This window comes from Anarrhichthys ocellatus, unplaced genomic scaffold (genome assembly GCF_004355925.1).
Source record: "Anarrhichthys ocellatus isolate YVR2014 unplaced genomic scaffold, GSC_Weel_1.0 scaffold126, whole genome shotgun sequence".
Taxonomy (NCBI): domain Eukaryota; kingdom Metazoa; phylum Chordata; class Actinopteri; order Perciformes; family Anarhichadidae; genus Anarrhichthys; species Anarrhichthys ocellatus.
In genome coordinates, this window is record NW_022280156.1 from 649450 (window position 1) to 660168 (window position 10719).

The 10719-nt window shown below is 42.5% G+C and overlaps 1 protein-coding gene across 1 annotated transcript; it reads right to left on the reverse strand.

The window, feature by feature from the left end:
- Positions 1 to 5244: 5244 nt before the first annotated feature.
- Positions 5245 to 10083, reverse strand: LOC116399729 (zinc finger protein 391-like). The gene is made up of 3 exons (XM_031877110.1): positions 9976 to 10083; positions 9793 to 9866; positions 5245 to 7402 (listed from the first exon to the last, which is right to left on the reverse strand). The coding sequence occupies exons 1-3, from the start codon at positions 10081 to 10083 to the stop codon at positions 6199 to 6201; spliced, it is 1386 nt and encodes a 461-aa protein (XP_031732970.1). The 3' UTR covers positions 5245 to 6198.
- Positions 10084 to 10719: the final 636 nt, after the last annotated feature.

The window sequence follows — 10719 nt, forward strand, 5'->3', positions numbered from 1 at the left end:
GTTAAAAGTTTTCTTACAGAAACTACATAGAAACGTTATCAGCCGGAGCATGAACAGAAGAAATAAAGTGACCCAACCTGCTCTGTGTAACCGCAGCTGAGGGTTGAAAACAGCGTCCAGTAGTTTCCGTTGTCGCTCGTTCTGCTCTTTTAAAGAAGACACTTCCTCCTCGTTCTCTGCTATCGTTCTTTCAAACAGACCAAATATCTCTTCAGCAGCCGCAGTTAGTCGCTGGTTGAGTAAACATCTCAGCATTTGGACTTCAGACATTTTCACTAAACCACAGAAAGGTTTCCTCCAGACAAACTCCGGAAGATATACCGAGACGGACTGTTGTGCGTTAATAAAAGGTCCGAGTAGCACCAACAAGCTTGTGAACATTTACTTCCACACGTAGATTCAAAAAGTAGGCTCGTTCGACATGAGCCAAGACGTGCGCGGAATCGATCACCGGCGATCGGCGCACAATGCATTCTGGGTAGATTTGCGTCCGACTTGCTCTGACGTCATGAAAACGTGCGTAACAATGATCTCACGTGAGCTGGGTGGCCGCAGATTTTAGAGCCAGGCGCTGCAGTTGCACTCCATCGACTGCGTGACCCCAGGGCATGATGGGGAAACTTCTGTCTGCCTTCGGATCAAAGAGTTGATTCGCTCTTAGATTTTCTTTAGTAGAATAGGTGGGCGACAGTGACTCACTGGGTTAAGAGGGTTGGCTGATGACCACAACGTCGGCTGTTCGAGCCTCGGCCATAGACGTGTCGCCTGTCAAAGGCAGCCCTGCTCATCATACATGGGGATGGGTCAAATGCAGAGACAAATTTTCCGCTTAACAGAATAAATATAGTATAAAAAAATTGATTTTCTGTGTAATACTTAATGCTAGATTGTTGGCTGTTGGTCTCATTTTGTGCAATAATAATATATTTAGCATCTGTAAATAAAGATATTTATTGAGAAAGCCTACATCCTACTTCATGTCAACATTTTTTCAGTCAGAGCACTGGAATGTGTCCATCGATTAATGATTGTGAAGCATCACAAAACGTATTAAAACAAAAGCACAATTGTCACTGATGGAAACTTGCAGCGCTGCTTTTCCTCCGTGTGGAGCCTGTTTATGTAGCTGTGATGTTTGGACAGTTGGTTCAGTTTTTAAATTTCTTAAATTTTACGGTTGTATGATTTAGAAATGACGCTATCTTCACATATATTTATTTATATAAATGTTTAAATAAATATGACATCCAAGAACTAAAATATGCCCAATCTTATATCCTCAATTATAATAATAACATAGTTAAATATATAAAAAGACATCCAAACTCAAAGACCAGCAATTTTGGGGTTAAGTGTCTTGCTCAAGGACACATCGACATGCATCTAGAGGAGCCGGGGATCAAACCGCCGATCCTCTGATTGAAGAACGGCCCTGCACTCCACTTAGCCACAGTTGCCCAAGATCAGTTCTAGACTATGGCTGTGTGGAATATAGGTCGGCGTCTAAAACGTTGTTGGGAAAACTGGATGTAATACAAGTGTCAAGAATATGTAGTGGGGTCTTTAAAACAACATCTGTGCCAGCATTGTAGGTAGAAATGGGGGAAATGCCGTTGGAGTTGAGAAGAATCCAGATCATGATGACATATTGGGTCAGTTTACAAGGACATAACAACCATCCAACAATAAGTGCAATTGAGCCATGCTGGGAACATGACAACAGGCCAACAAAGAGCTTTGGTTGGGTTGTTCAGAAGAAGGCTAGTGAATTAGGTTATAGGAGTTATTCTCCAGCTGTGGTTAGCTATTCCTCTTTGGTTACTGCCACAGCCTGAAATTGATCTTGGCCTCCTTGAACTGATGAGAGATGAACGGGGGGGGACTGTAAGATCTTCAAGTCATACATCAGTTACCACAATTAAATACAGATTTATGGATCTAAAGACCCTAAAACTGGTAGAACAGCAGCAGCAGCAGTAATCCCAGAATTCCATTTGGAGTGTGGGAAGAGCCTCTGTGATGATTTGTCTGTGTTTACATGTGAGATGATGGCCATAGAGTTATTGCGTTACAGTGGGTAGAGGAGGTCAGGCCAGAGAGAGTGGTGATTGCATCAGACTCATGTGCAGTGCTAACGAGTTCGACATTTTGCCACTCCAGAAGCAGAGAGGATTTACTGTTTGAAATACTACAATCATTTTTAAGAATCCATCAAATGCGGATAGCGGTTAATTTTGTGTGGGTCCATGTTGGAGTCGATGGTAATGAGGAAGCGGATAAAGCAGCAAAAAGGGCTTTGAAGAGAGGGCGAAATAACGTTAATGTAAATATAAGTAAGTCAGAAGCTAAAGTGGTGATTAAGGGACAAATCAAAAAGATATGTCAGAACGAATGTAATAAAGGGAGCAAAGGAAGATATCTGTTTAAGAATAAACCATTGATTGGGAGCAGGATCTAGTGGACAAACTAGAAAAGAGGAGATGATTATGACAAGACTAAGGAATGGCCATACTGGTCTGAACAGTTCCCTCTATGTTATTAGAAAGCATAATAATGGAAAGTGTAAATTTTGTGGAGAAGAAGAAACCATGGACCATGTTTTATTGTCCAGTCAGAGGTACGAGGCAGCGAGAGAAGTTTTAAAAAGTGGTCTAAGAGAGATGGGAGAGGAAAATATCATTAATGTACTAAAGAAAAGCTTTAGTGACAAATGTTGGAAACGTTTTCTGGAATATTTAGAGTCAACAACACTAATGAATAGAATTTGAGAAAGAAATGAATTATTTATTTTTTCTATTTTATTATTTAATTGTTTCTATATGTATATATATATGTATATAGATATTTATATACATATCTTTATTTATTTACACACATGTATATGTATGTGTGTATATATGTATTTCTTTTCGTTTGGTTGTCATGTTAGAGTCCTTAGTCCACACTCCAGATTAGTGGGAGGCGGTAATGCACCCGAAAGCTGTTTGCCAACCGCCATAGAAAGCAAAAGAAGAAGAAGAAGAAGAAGAAGAAGAAGAAGAAGAAGAAGACGGCTGAAAACGGTCCGACTTGAACGCAGTTTTTTGTCAACGCCCCTTTCTACGTCCTGCTCTCGAGGCGCAGTTCAACTCGAACGAGCCTAGTATGGAGTAACCGTAACAGTTCTTCTTCTCCTTCTTTAAATTCCATTGGCGGATCGCAACCAACTTGCATAGGTGCATACCGCCACCTTCTGTACCGGAGTGTTTATTTTCAGGGTAAACTTTTCTTCACTGTTCTAATAATAAAATAAAATAAAATTAAAAAAAAAAAAAAATATATATATATATATAAACCTAAACAATACCTACTAACAACTAAATCCTACGGTCTAATCCTGTTTCTTTAAGAAATCGCAACAGCGCCCTGCAGCACTCGCGCCATTCTTCGTCCGCTGCCAGAACTCCCTCCAAACTCCACTTCAGTCGCAACTGACACATTTTTTGCTTCAAGATACCCGTCTGAATTGTATCTTTGACATTTCAGGACAACATGCTCCACGTCTTCGGTAACATTACAAATAGTGCACTTATATCCGAGTCCATTTTTGCCATTAAATACAGAGTCCTGTATGTCCGAATCTTAACCTTGATATTATGACCTCCTCTTTTGTATACTTCCCTTTGTATGTCTTCACATTTATGGATTTCTGAATGTTAGAATAATGTCTTCCTTTGTTGTCGTCCCACTTCTTCTGCCATAACTCCCGTCCAACATTTATTTACTTCTGCAGAATAATTCAACCCATTAACTGCCTTCTGATCTTTTTCTGCTCCTCTGCTCCCTCAGCAATAAGTAAAATGACAATGTGTGATTTCATTCTTGTTTTTTACATTTAGATACATTCTTTTGATATTACAGTATGTACTAAGCTCAGGATCCACATTACCAGAAAAGAGATTAAAATTACCAGGAAAACATCAAACCTAAATCATAACACATTTCCTCAAAACCATTAAAACCAATATATACAAGAGGAGAAACAGGGACAGTGAAAGGTGCGTAGGACTGGGTGACTAAACAGAGACAACAGAAACTATAACATTACACAAAGGAAAACACACACTTGCAGAAGTCAATGCATAAACACATGAATTGCTTTCTGGTATTTTTCTGCAATTCTGGATCTAAACATGCAAAATAACTTTACACAAGAAGATATTTACATCAGCAAATCAGAAAAACTTAAACAGTAAAAACAACACTATGAAGTTGGGTAACATCATAATATTAACAGAAAGCAACGTGTCTTAAATGTTACACCCTTCCAATAAATCATCACCTTAACATGGTTTAGGGCCGTGTGTGTGACCTGTGACCTGTGTTCTCAGACCAAGAATTCACTCAACATCTGAAAAGAGTTGTGGCAGCTGGGCTGAAAAAAGGGAAACCGGGGCCCCTTTCTGGAGCCAGACCTGGGAGTGGAGATTGCTGGTGAGGGTCTGGTTTTCGGGACATGAGACATATGGTTCGACCAGGAACAACCCGAAAAATCTACATTGAGCCGCCACCCTATGGGCCCACCGCTTGAAGGGATATGCGGAGGGGTGATTGGGTAAAAGGGCTAAAGGGGATTCTTTCCTGTGTGAGTTTTCATGTGTACCTTTAGATCTGCGTTGCGCATAAATCTTTTATCACAAACTGAGCAGCTGAAAGGTTTTTCCCCTGGGTGGATTCTCATGTGTTTCTTAAAACTTTTGTTATGTTCTGAATTAGGGCTGGGCGGTATACCGATATGAATTTTTCATATACCGTCATACCGGCACACAGCCGAAACAACTTCTGTCGCTCTTCAACAGGCAGCAAAATATATTGTTCTCCGCTGGAAGCGCTACAATCGGAGCTAGTTGTCTTAACTTAACTGTTGAGTGGGAACCCTAGTCATGGTCATAACTTTATAACAACAATTAACAACACACAAGTAACGCTCTTTAACAGGGCAAAACACCACGACACAACATTTTGACAGATAAACAATTTGTAACACTAATAATTGTACATTTATAAAATTTCACTGCCGAACTGCATGCTGGGTACAGCTCGCTAACAGTCTGCTAACAGCTGGGAGAGGCTCTGTCGCTCCAGCAACGTTACATTAAAGAACAGAAAAGAGCGATGCAGGATGAACAAAGACTGAACAACAAAAGGTATTTAGGTCAGACACTTATGCAACGTTGATTACCGTAATATGTGTGGTATTTGTTATAAATGTACGTTGGTACATAGACGTGATAAGAAGCTGTACATGGAGGGGCTTCTTCTTCTTTAAATTCCATTGGCGGATTGCAACCAACTTGCATAGGTGCATACCGCCACCTACTGTACTGGAGTGTGTATTTTCAGGGTAACCTTTTCTTCACTGTTCTGATAATAAAATAAAATGTTATATATATCTAAAGAAATAAACCTAAACAACACCTACTAACAACTAAATCCTACAGTCTAATCCCGTTTCTTTCCATGGAGGGGTTTAGGACCCAGGGGAATGTAGGTGAAGGAAACAGGAAGTGATGGAATGGAAGACACGCCACACAAACAGCTGTTCACCGCTCGCTGGCCAGCCCTTTCTTTTTGGCGTTAATTAATGAATGCTTTAACGCGTGAAACTGAAAAATTACCGTGAAACTGCCAGAGTCGTACAAAATACCGTGATATGCATTTTTGGTCATACCACCCAGCCCTATTCTGAATTATAAACTCAGAACAAATTTATGATTGAAGGATTGCCTCCGCACGGCTCTCAATATAGCAACAAGGGTGCAACAGTTCACAACAACATTTTCTTCCAGGTGAGCGTTCCCCGGACTCCTCTAGAAAACCAACACTAACTCGAAAATAAAAACTCAATTAGTCTACTGGATCAAACAAAAGACAGTACTAAGCTCCCTGCCAACGTGAGGAGGCGTCACCTTAAACAAAGCATGGATCTCTCAGAGCAATAAAGGTTTATTGTGTCACTAATAGCAAGCGGGGGCTAATTGTGTGTGAGGACAGGGTTTTGAGGGAAACGATTCAAAATCTGAACGTGGACTCAATAAACAACGCTCTCAAATTAAAACATGCTTTTGAATAAAGATAGGAAAAAAGCACCATATTTCTTCCCCTGTGTTATGTGCCATGTGGTGTGTCAGATTTACCTTTTGTATACAAACAGAACCACTAAAGCCTGTTGTCTCTTGTATGAGTAATTATGTGCAACTTCAGAGCCGACTTGTGCCGAAATCTTGCATCACACACTGAGCAGCTGTAAGGTTTCTCTCCTGTGTGGGTTCTCATGTGCATCTTTAAATTTGAACAATGGTTAAAAGATTTCTCACAAACTGAGCAGCTGTAGGGTTTCTCTCCTGTGTGGATTCTCATGTGTATCTGTAAATGTGAACACTGGATAAAAGATTTCTTACAAACTGAGCAGCTGTAAGGTTTCTCTCCTGTGTGGGTTCTCATGTGTGTCTTTAAAGTTGAACAATGGTTAAAATATTTCTTACAAACTGAGCAGCTGTAAGGTTTCTCTCCTGTGTGAATTCGCATGTGTTTCTTTAAAGTTGAACAATACTGAAAAGATTTCTTACAAACTGAGCAGCTGTAAGATTTCTCTCCTGTGTGGGTTCTCATGTGTATCTGTAAATGTGAACCCTGGTTAAAAGATTCCTTACAGACGGAGCAGCTGAAAGGTTTCACTCCTTTGTGGATTCTCATGTGTTTCTTTAAAGTTGAACCCTGCTTAAAAGATTCCTTACAAACTGAGCAGCTGTAAGGTTTCTCTCCTGTGTGGATTCTCATGTGTCTCTTCAGATTTCCACTTCTGCCAGTGGTTTTCCCACACTCAGAACATGTAAATAGTTTCTCACCAGCACTACATCTTGAATCACTGACATGAACTTCATCAGGTTTCAAAGAGTTCAAACCTGACTGAGGTTCATCACTGACATCAGTGTCAGAAGAGTCTCCATTGTCATCAGTATCTGGTTCTGGATGTCTATCTGGATCTGAGTTCCTGCCTGGTTCTGGTCCTCCACAGTCTTCCCCATCAGCATCTGTTTCCATCTGTTCAGTTTGTCTTTGATGAAGCTGTGAGGACTGAGCTTCCTCTTCATCATCTTCACTCTTCACAGGAGTGAATGAGAACTTGACATCGGCCTCCTCCAGCCCTTGAAGCTGCTCTCCCTCCTGACTGATCCAGAGTTCCTCCTGCTCCTCTTTAATGCGTGGGGGCTCTGGGTCCTCCTGGTCCTCTTTAATGTGTGGGGGCTCTGGGTCCTCCTGTTCCTCTTTAATGTGTGCGGGCTCTGGGTCATCCTGTTCCAGACTGGAGCTCCACTCCTGCTGCTCAGGGGGAACCTCTTCTTGAACCACCAACAGCTGCTGTACGTCTGCAGGAAAATATTAAACACACACAGAGACGTTACAAAGAAATATTAGTATTGAGCAAATAGTCTCCTGTAGATACACTTTTATTTCCTGCCATCATTCCCTCTTACACTCCCTGTGCACAGTTACCAAACACACATGCTGACACAAATTGTAAAGACAACGCACCAGCAGCAATGAAGTCATCAATAGTTTACATGGCAAAAAAGTGTGGCACTACCAACATTGTTAAGAAGTATTCAAAGAACCTGCATTCAACCGGTTTTAATTTCCCATATGATATCAATTTTTCACACAACAAACAACTGCTGTAACTCTTCAACAGGCAGTAAAATATGTTGTTCGTCGCTGCAGTTGGAGCTAGTTGACTAGAGTGTATTGAGAGGGACCCCTAATCATTTTGGTTTTAAAAATCCGATGTCCAAAACACTATATATTGCAAAGTTTGTCGAGCCACTGTTGTTGCCGCTGGTGGTAACACTAGCAACTTACTCCATCACCTCAGCAGAAAACGTGTTGGAATACCAAGAGTGTGATTACGGTCGTCGGATTCGAGACCGTCAACCAGTAACCGCGCGAGTGAATCAGTGAATCAGAAGCCAAAGGGTCAGACATCGCTTGAAGAGGCATTTACTCAAGGCACTGCATATGACAAGAAAAGCAAGCGGTGGAGCGACATTACGAACGCAATAACAATCCAGCTCTGGTCCCGCTACAGACAGTCGGGAAAGACGGGCTCAGAGCAATGATTAAAACACTGGATTCAAGGTATGTCTTACCGGGGCGACAATACTTCAGCCAAACTGCTATCCCAACATTATACAAACAAACGAGCAAACCCTAAAGTAAGCAAAGCCTTTCTACATGATGACATTAAAATGTTTTTATATTCTATGAACTCCTGTCAGTAGAGTAAGCCACTATAAACCTTTATAAAAACACAGCCAACGGAAAAAAAATACCGCGATATACCGTGACACCGCCAGAATCTTAAAAAAAATACCGTGATACAAGTTTTTGGTCATACCGCCCAGCACTACAACAGATAACTACATGCATGATTTTAAATGTGTGTGCCAAGTTTGGTTATGCTTTGAGCATTTTTAGCTCCTCAAAAACACCTTAATTTGTCATGGCGAAGAATCATCGCCACGGCAACAGCCTTTCACAAAACAACAAACTTTGATTAACTTTTAATCACAAAGGTCTTTAGATTGCACTGACCAAATTTTAAGTTGATTTGATTATTTCCCTAGGAGGAGTTTGTTAAAGTACAGCGCCTGGAAATGGCAAAAATGACATTAGAAATTCATACAAAATTCAAAAAGGCTGACTTCCGGTTGGGTTTCGAGCATGGACCCCTAAGACATATGTACTATGATACATGTGCCTACCAAATTGTGTAAATCTATGTGAAACATACTGCAAGGGCTGCTTCGTCAAAGTTTTGTAGGGGGCGCTATCGAGCCGAATTGCCACTCTGAAGCAATAAAACTATAATATGTAACAAAATTTAGGGCTTTAAATCTGTGTGCCAAGTTCTCTTATGTTTCAAACATTTTTAGCCCCTCAAAAGAACCTTTGTTTTTCACTGCGAAGATCTGACCATCAGTTTATTCGTTCATGGCGAAGGATCGAAATTTGCCGAGCCGCCACGTCGCCGCCCTTTAATGAATTCTTACAATCTTCACAATGAAGCATTATCAAAGTCTTAGGGTTAGGGTTTGGGCTATTATAGGGAGGTAAAGATCAGGAGAAGTAAACATTAAGTGTAATTATGAATAATGGTGTTAAATTAAGTTATGATGAGTTTTCACTGTTCATTTACCATCTCAATTAAATGTTGATGCCTCCATGACCAAGTTAAGCAAATGAGACTGAGGACAACTATGTAGAAGAAAAGATGTTCACTTTGCCTAATATGGCTAGCTGACAGAGTTCTCCATGTGCAGATGCATACAGTGCCACTGCCCTTCCCCCCTTGGCAGGTCTGATTACAACCTGATCCTGTTAACACCCAGGTATGTTCCTCTGGTGCAGAGGCAGCCTGTGACCACCAGGACTGTGAGGAGGAGGTCTCGGGAGGCTAATGACGCCCTGCAGGACTGCTTTGAGTCAACGGGTTGGGATGTGCTGTGTGGACCACATGGGGAGGACATCAACAGCATGACGGACTGCATCACAGAATACATTAAATTCTGTGAACAAACCACCATACCATCACGGACAGTACACTGCTTCCCCAACAATAAGCCATGGATCACCAGTGACCTGAAAGCTCTTCTTAATAAGAAGAAAGCAGCTTTCAGGTCTTGGGACAGGGACGAGCTCAGGAGAGTCCAGCTTCACCTGAAGGTGAAGCTCAGGGAGTGCAAGGACTCTTACAGGAGGAAGCTGGAGGCCAAACTCCAGTAGAACAACGTGAGGGAGGTGTGGACCGGGATGAAGCAGATAACTGGCTTCAAGGTTGGAGGGAGACAACCAGGGGGCTCCCTGGAGAGGGCCAACGAGCTAAACTGTTTCTTCAATAGGTTTAGCTCACAGCCCTCATCTGTCTCCTCCTCACACCTCACAAACATCTCGGCTGCCTCCCCCACTCCCCCCTCTGTCCCTACTGGTGAGCTGCATGGACAAAGAGCCCTTAACATCAAAGGGCTCTTCCACCACTGACACCATGACCACCCCCTCCCTGTGCCGACTGGCTAGGTTAGGAGACAGCTGGAGAGACTCCACCAAGGCAAGGCTGCTGGACCTGATGGCATCAGCCCCAGGGACCTGAAGACCTGCACCATCCAGCTGTCTTATGTCCTGCAACATCTCTTCAACCTGAGCCTGAAGGAAGAGGAAGTCCCGGTGCTGTGGAAGACATCGTGCCTGGTCCCTGTACCAAAGAAGTCTGGCCTCAACAACTACTGACCAGTTGCCCTCATATCACATGTGATGAAGGTGCTGGTCTTGGCCCACCTCCGACCGCAGGTGAAATCCTCACTGGACCCTCTGCAATTTGCATACCAGCCTCATGTGGGAGTAGACAATGCCATCATCTACCTGCTGCAACGAGCTCAGTCGCACCTGGATGGAACCGGTGGCTCTGTGAGAATCACTTTCTTTGATTTCTCCAGTGCATTCAACCCCATCCAACCAGTGCTACTGAGTAAGAAGCTGCGGGTGGTGGGGGTTAACGCATCCACCGGATCACTGACTACCTCACAGGCAGACCACAGTTTGTCCGACTGGGCCGTGTGCTGTCTGATACGGTGGTCAGTGATACTGGAGCCCCACTGGACATGGTGGAGGAGTACAAGTTCCTGG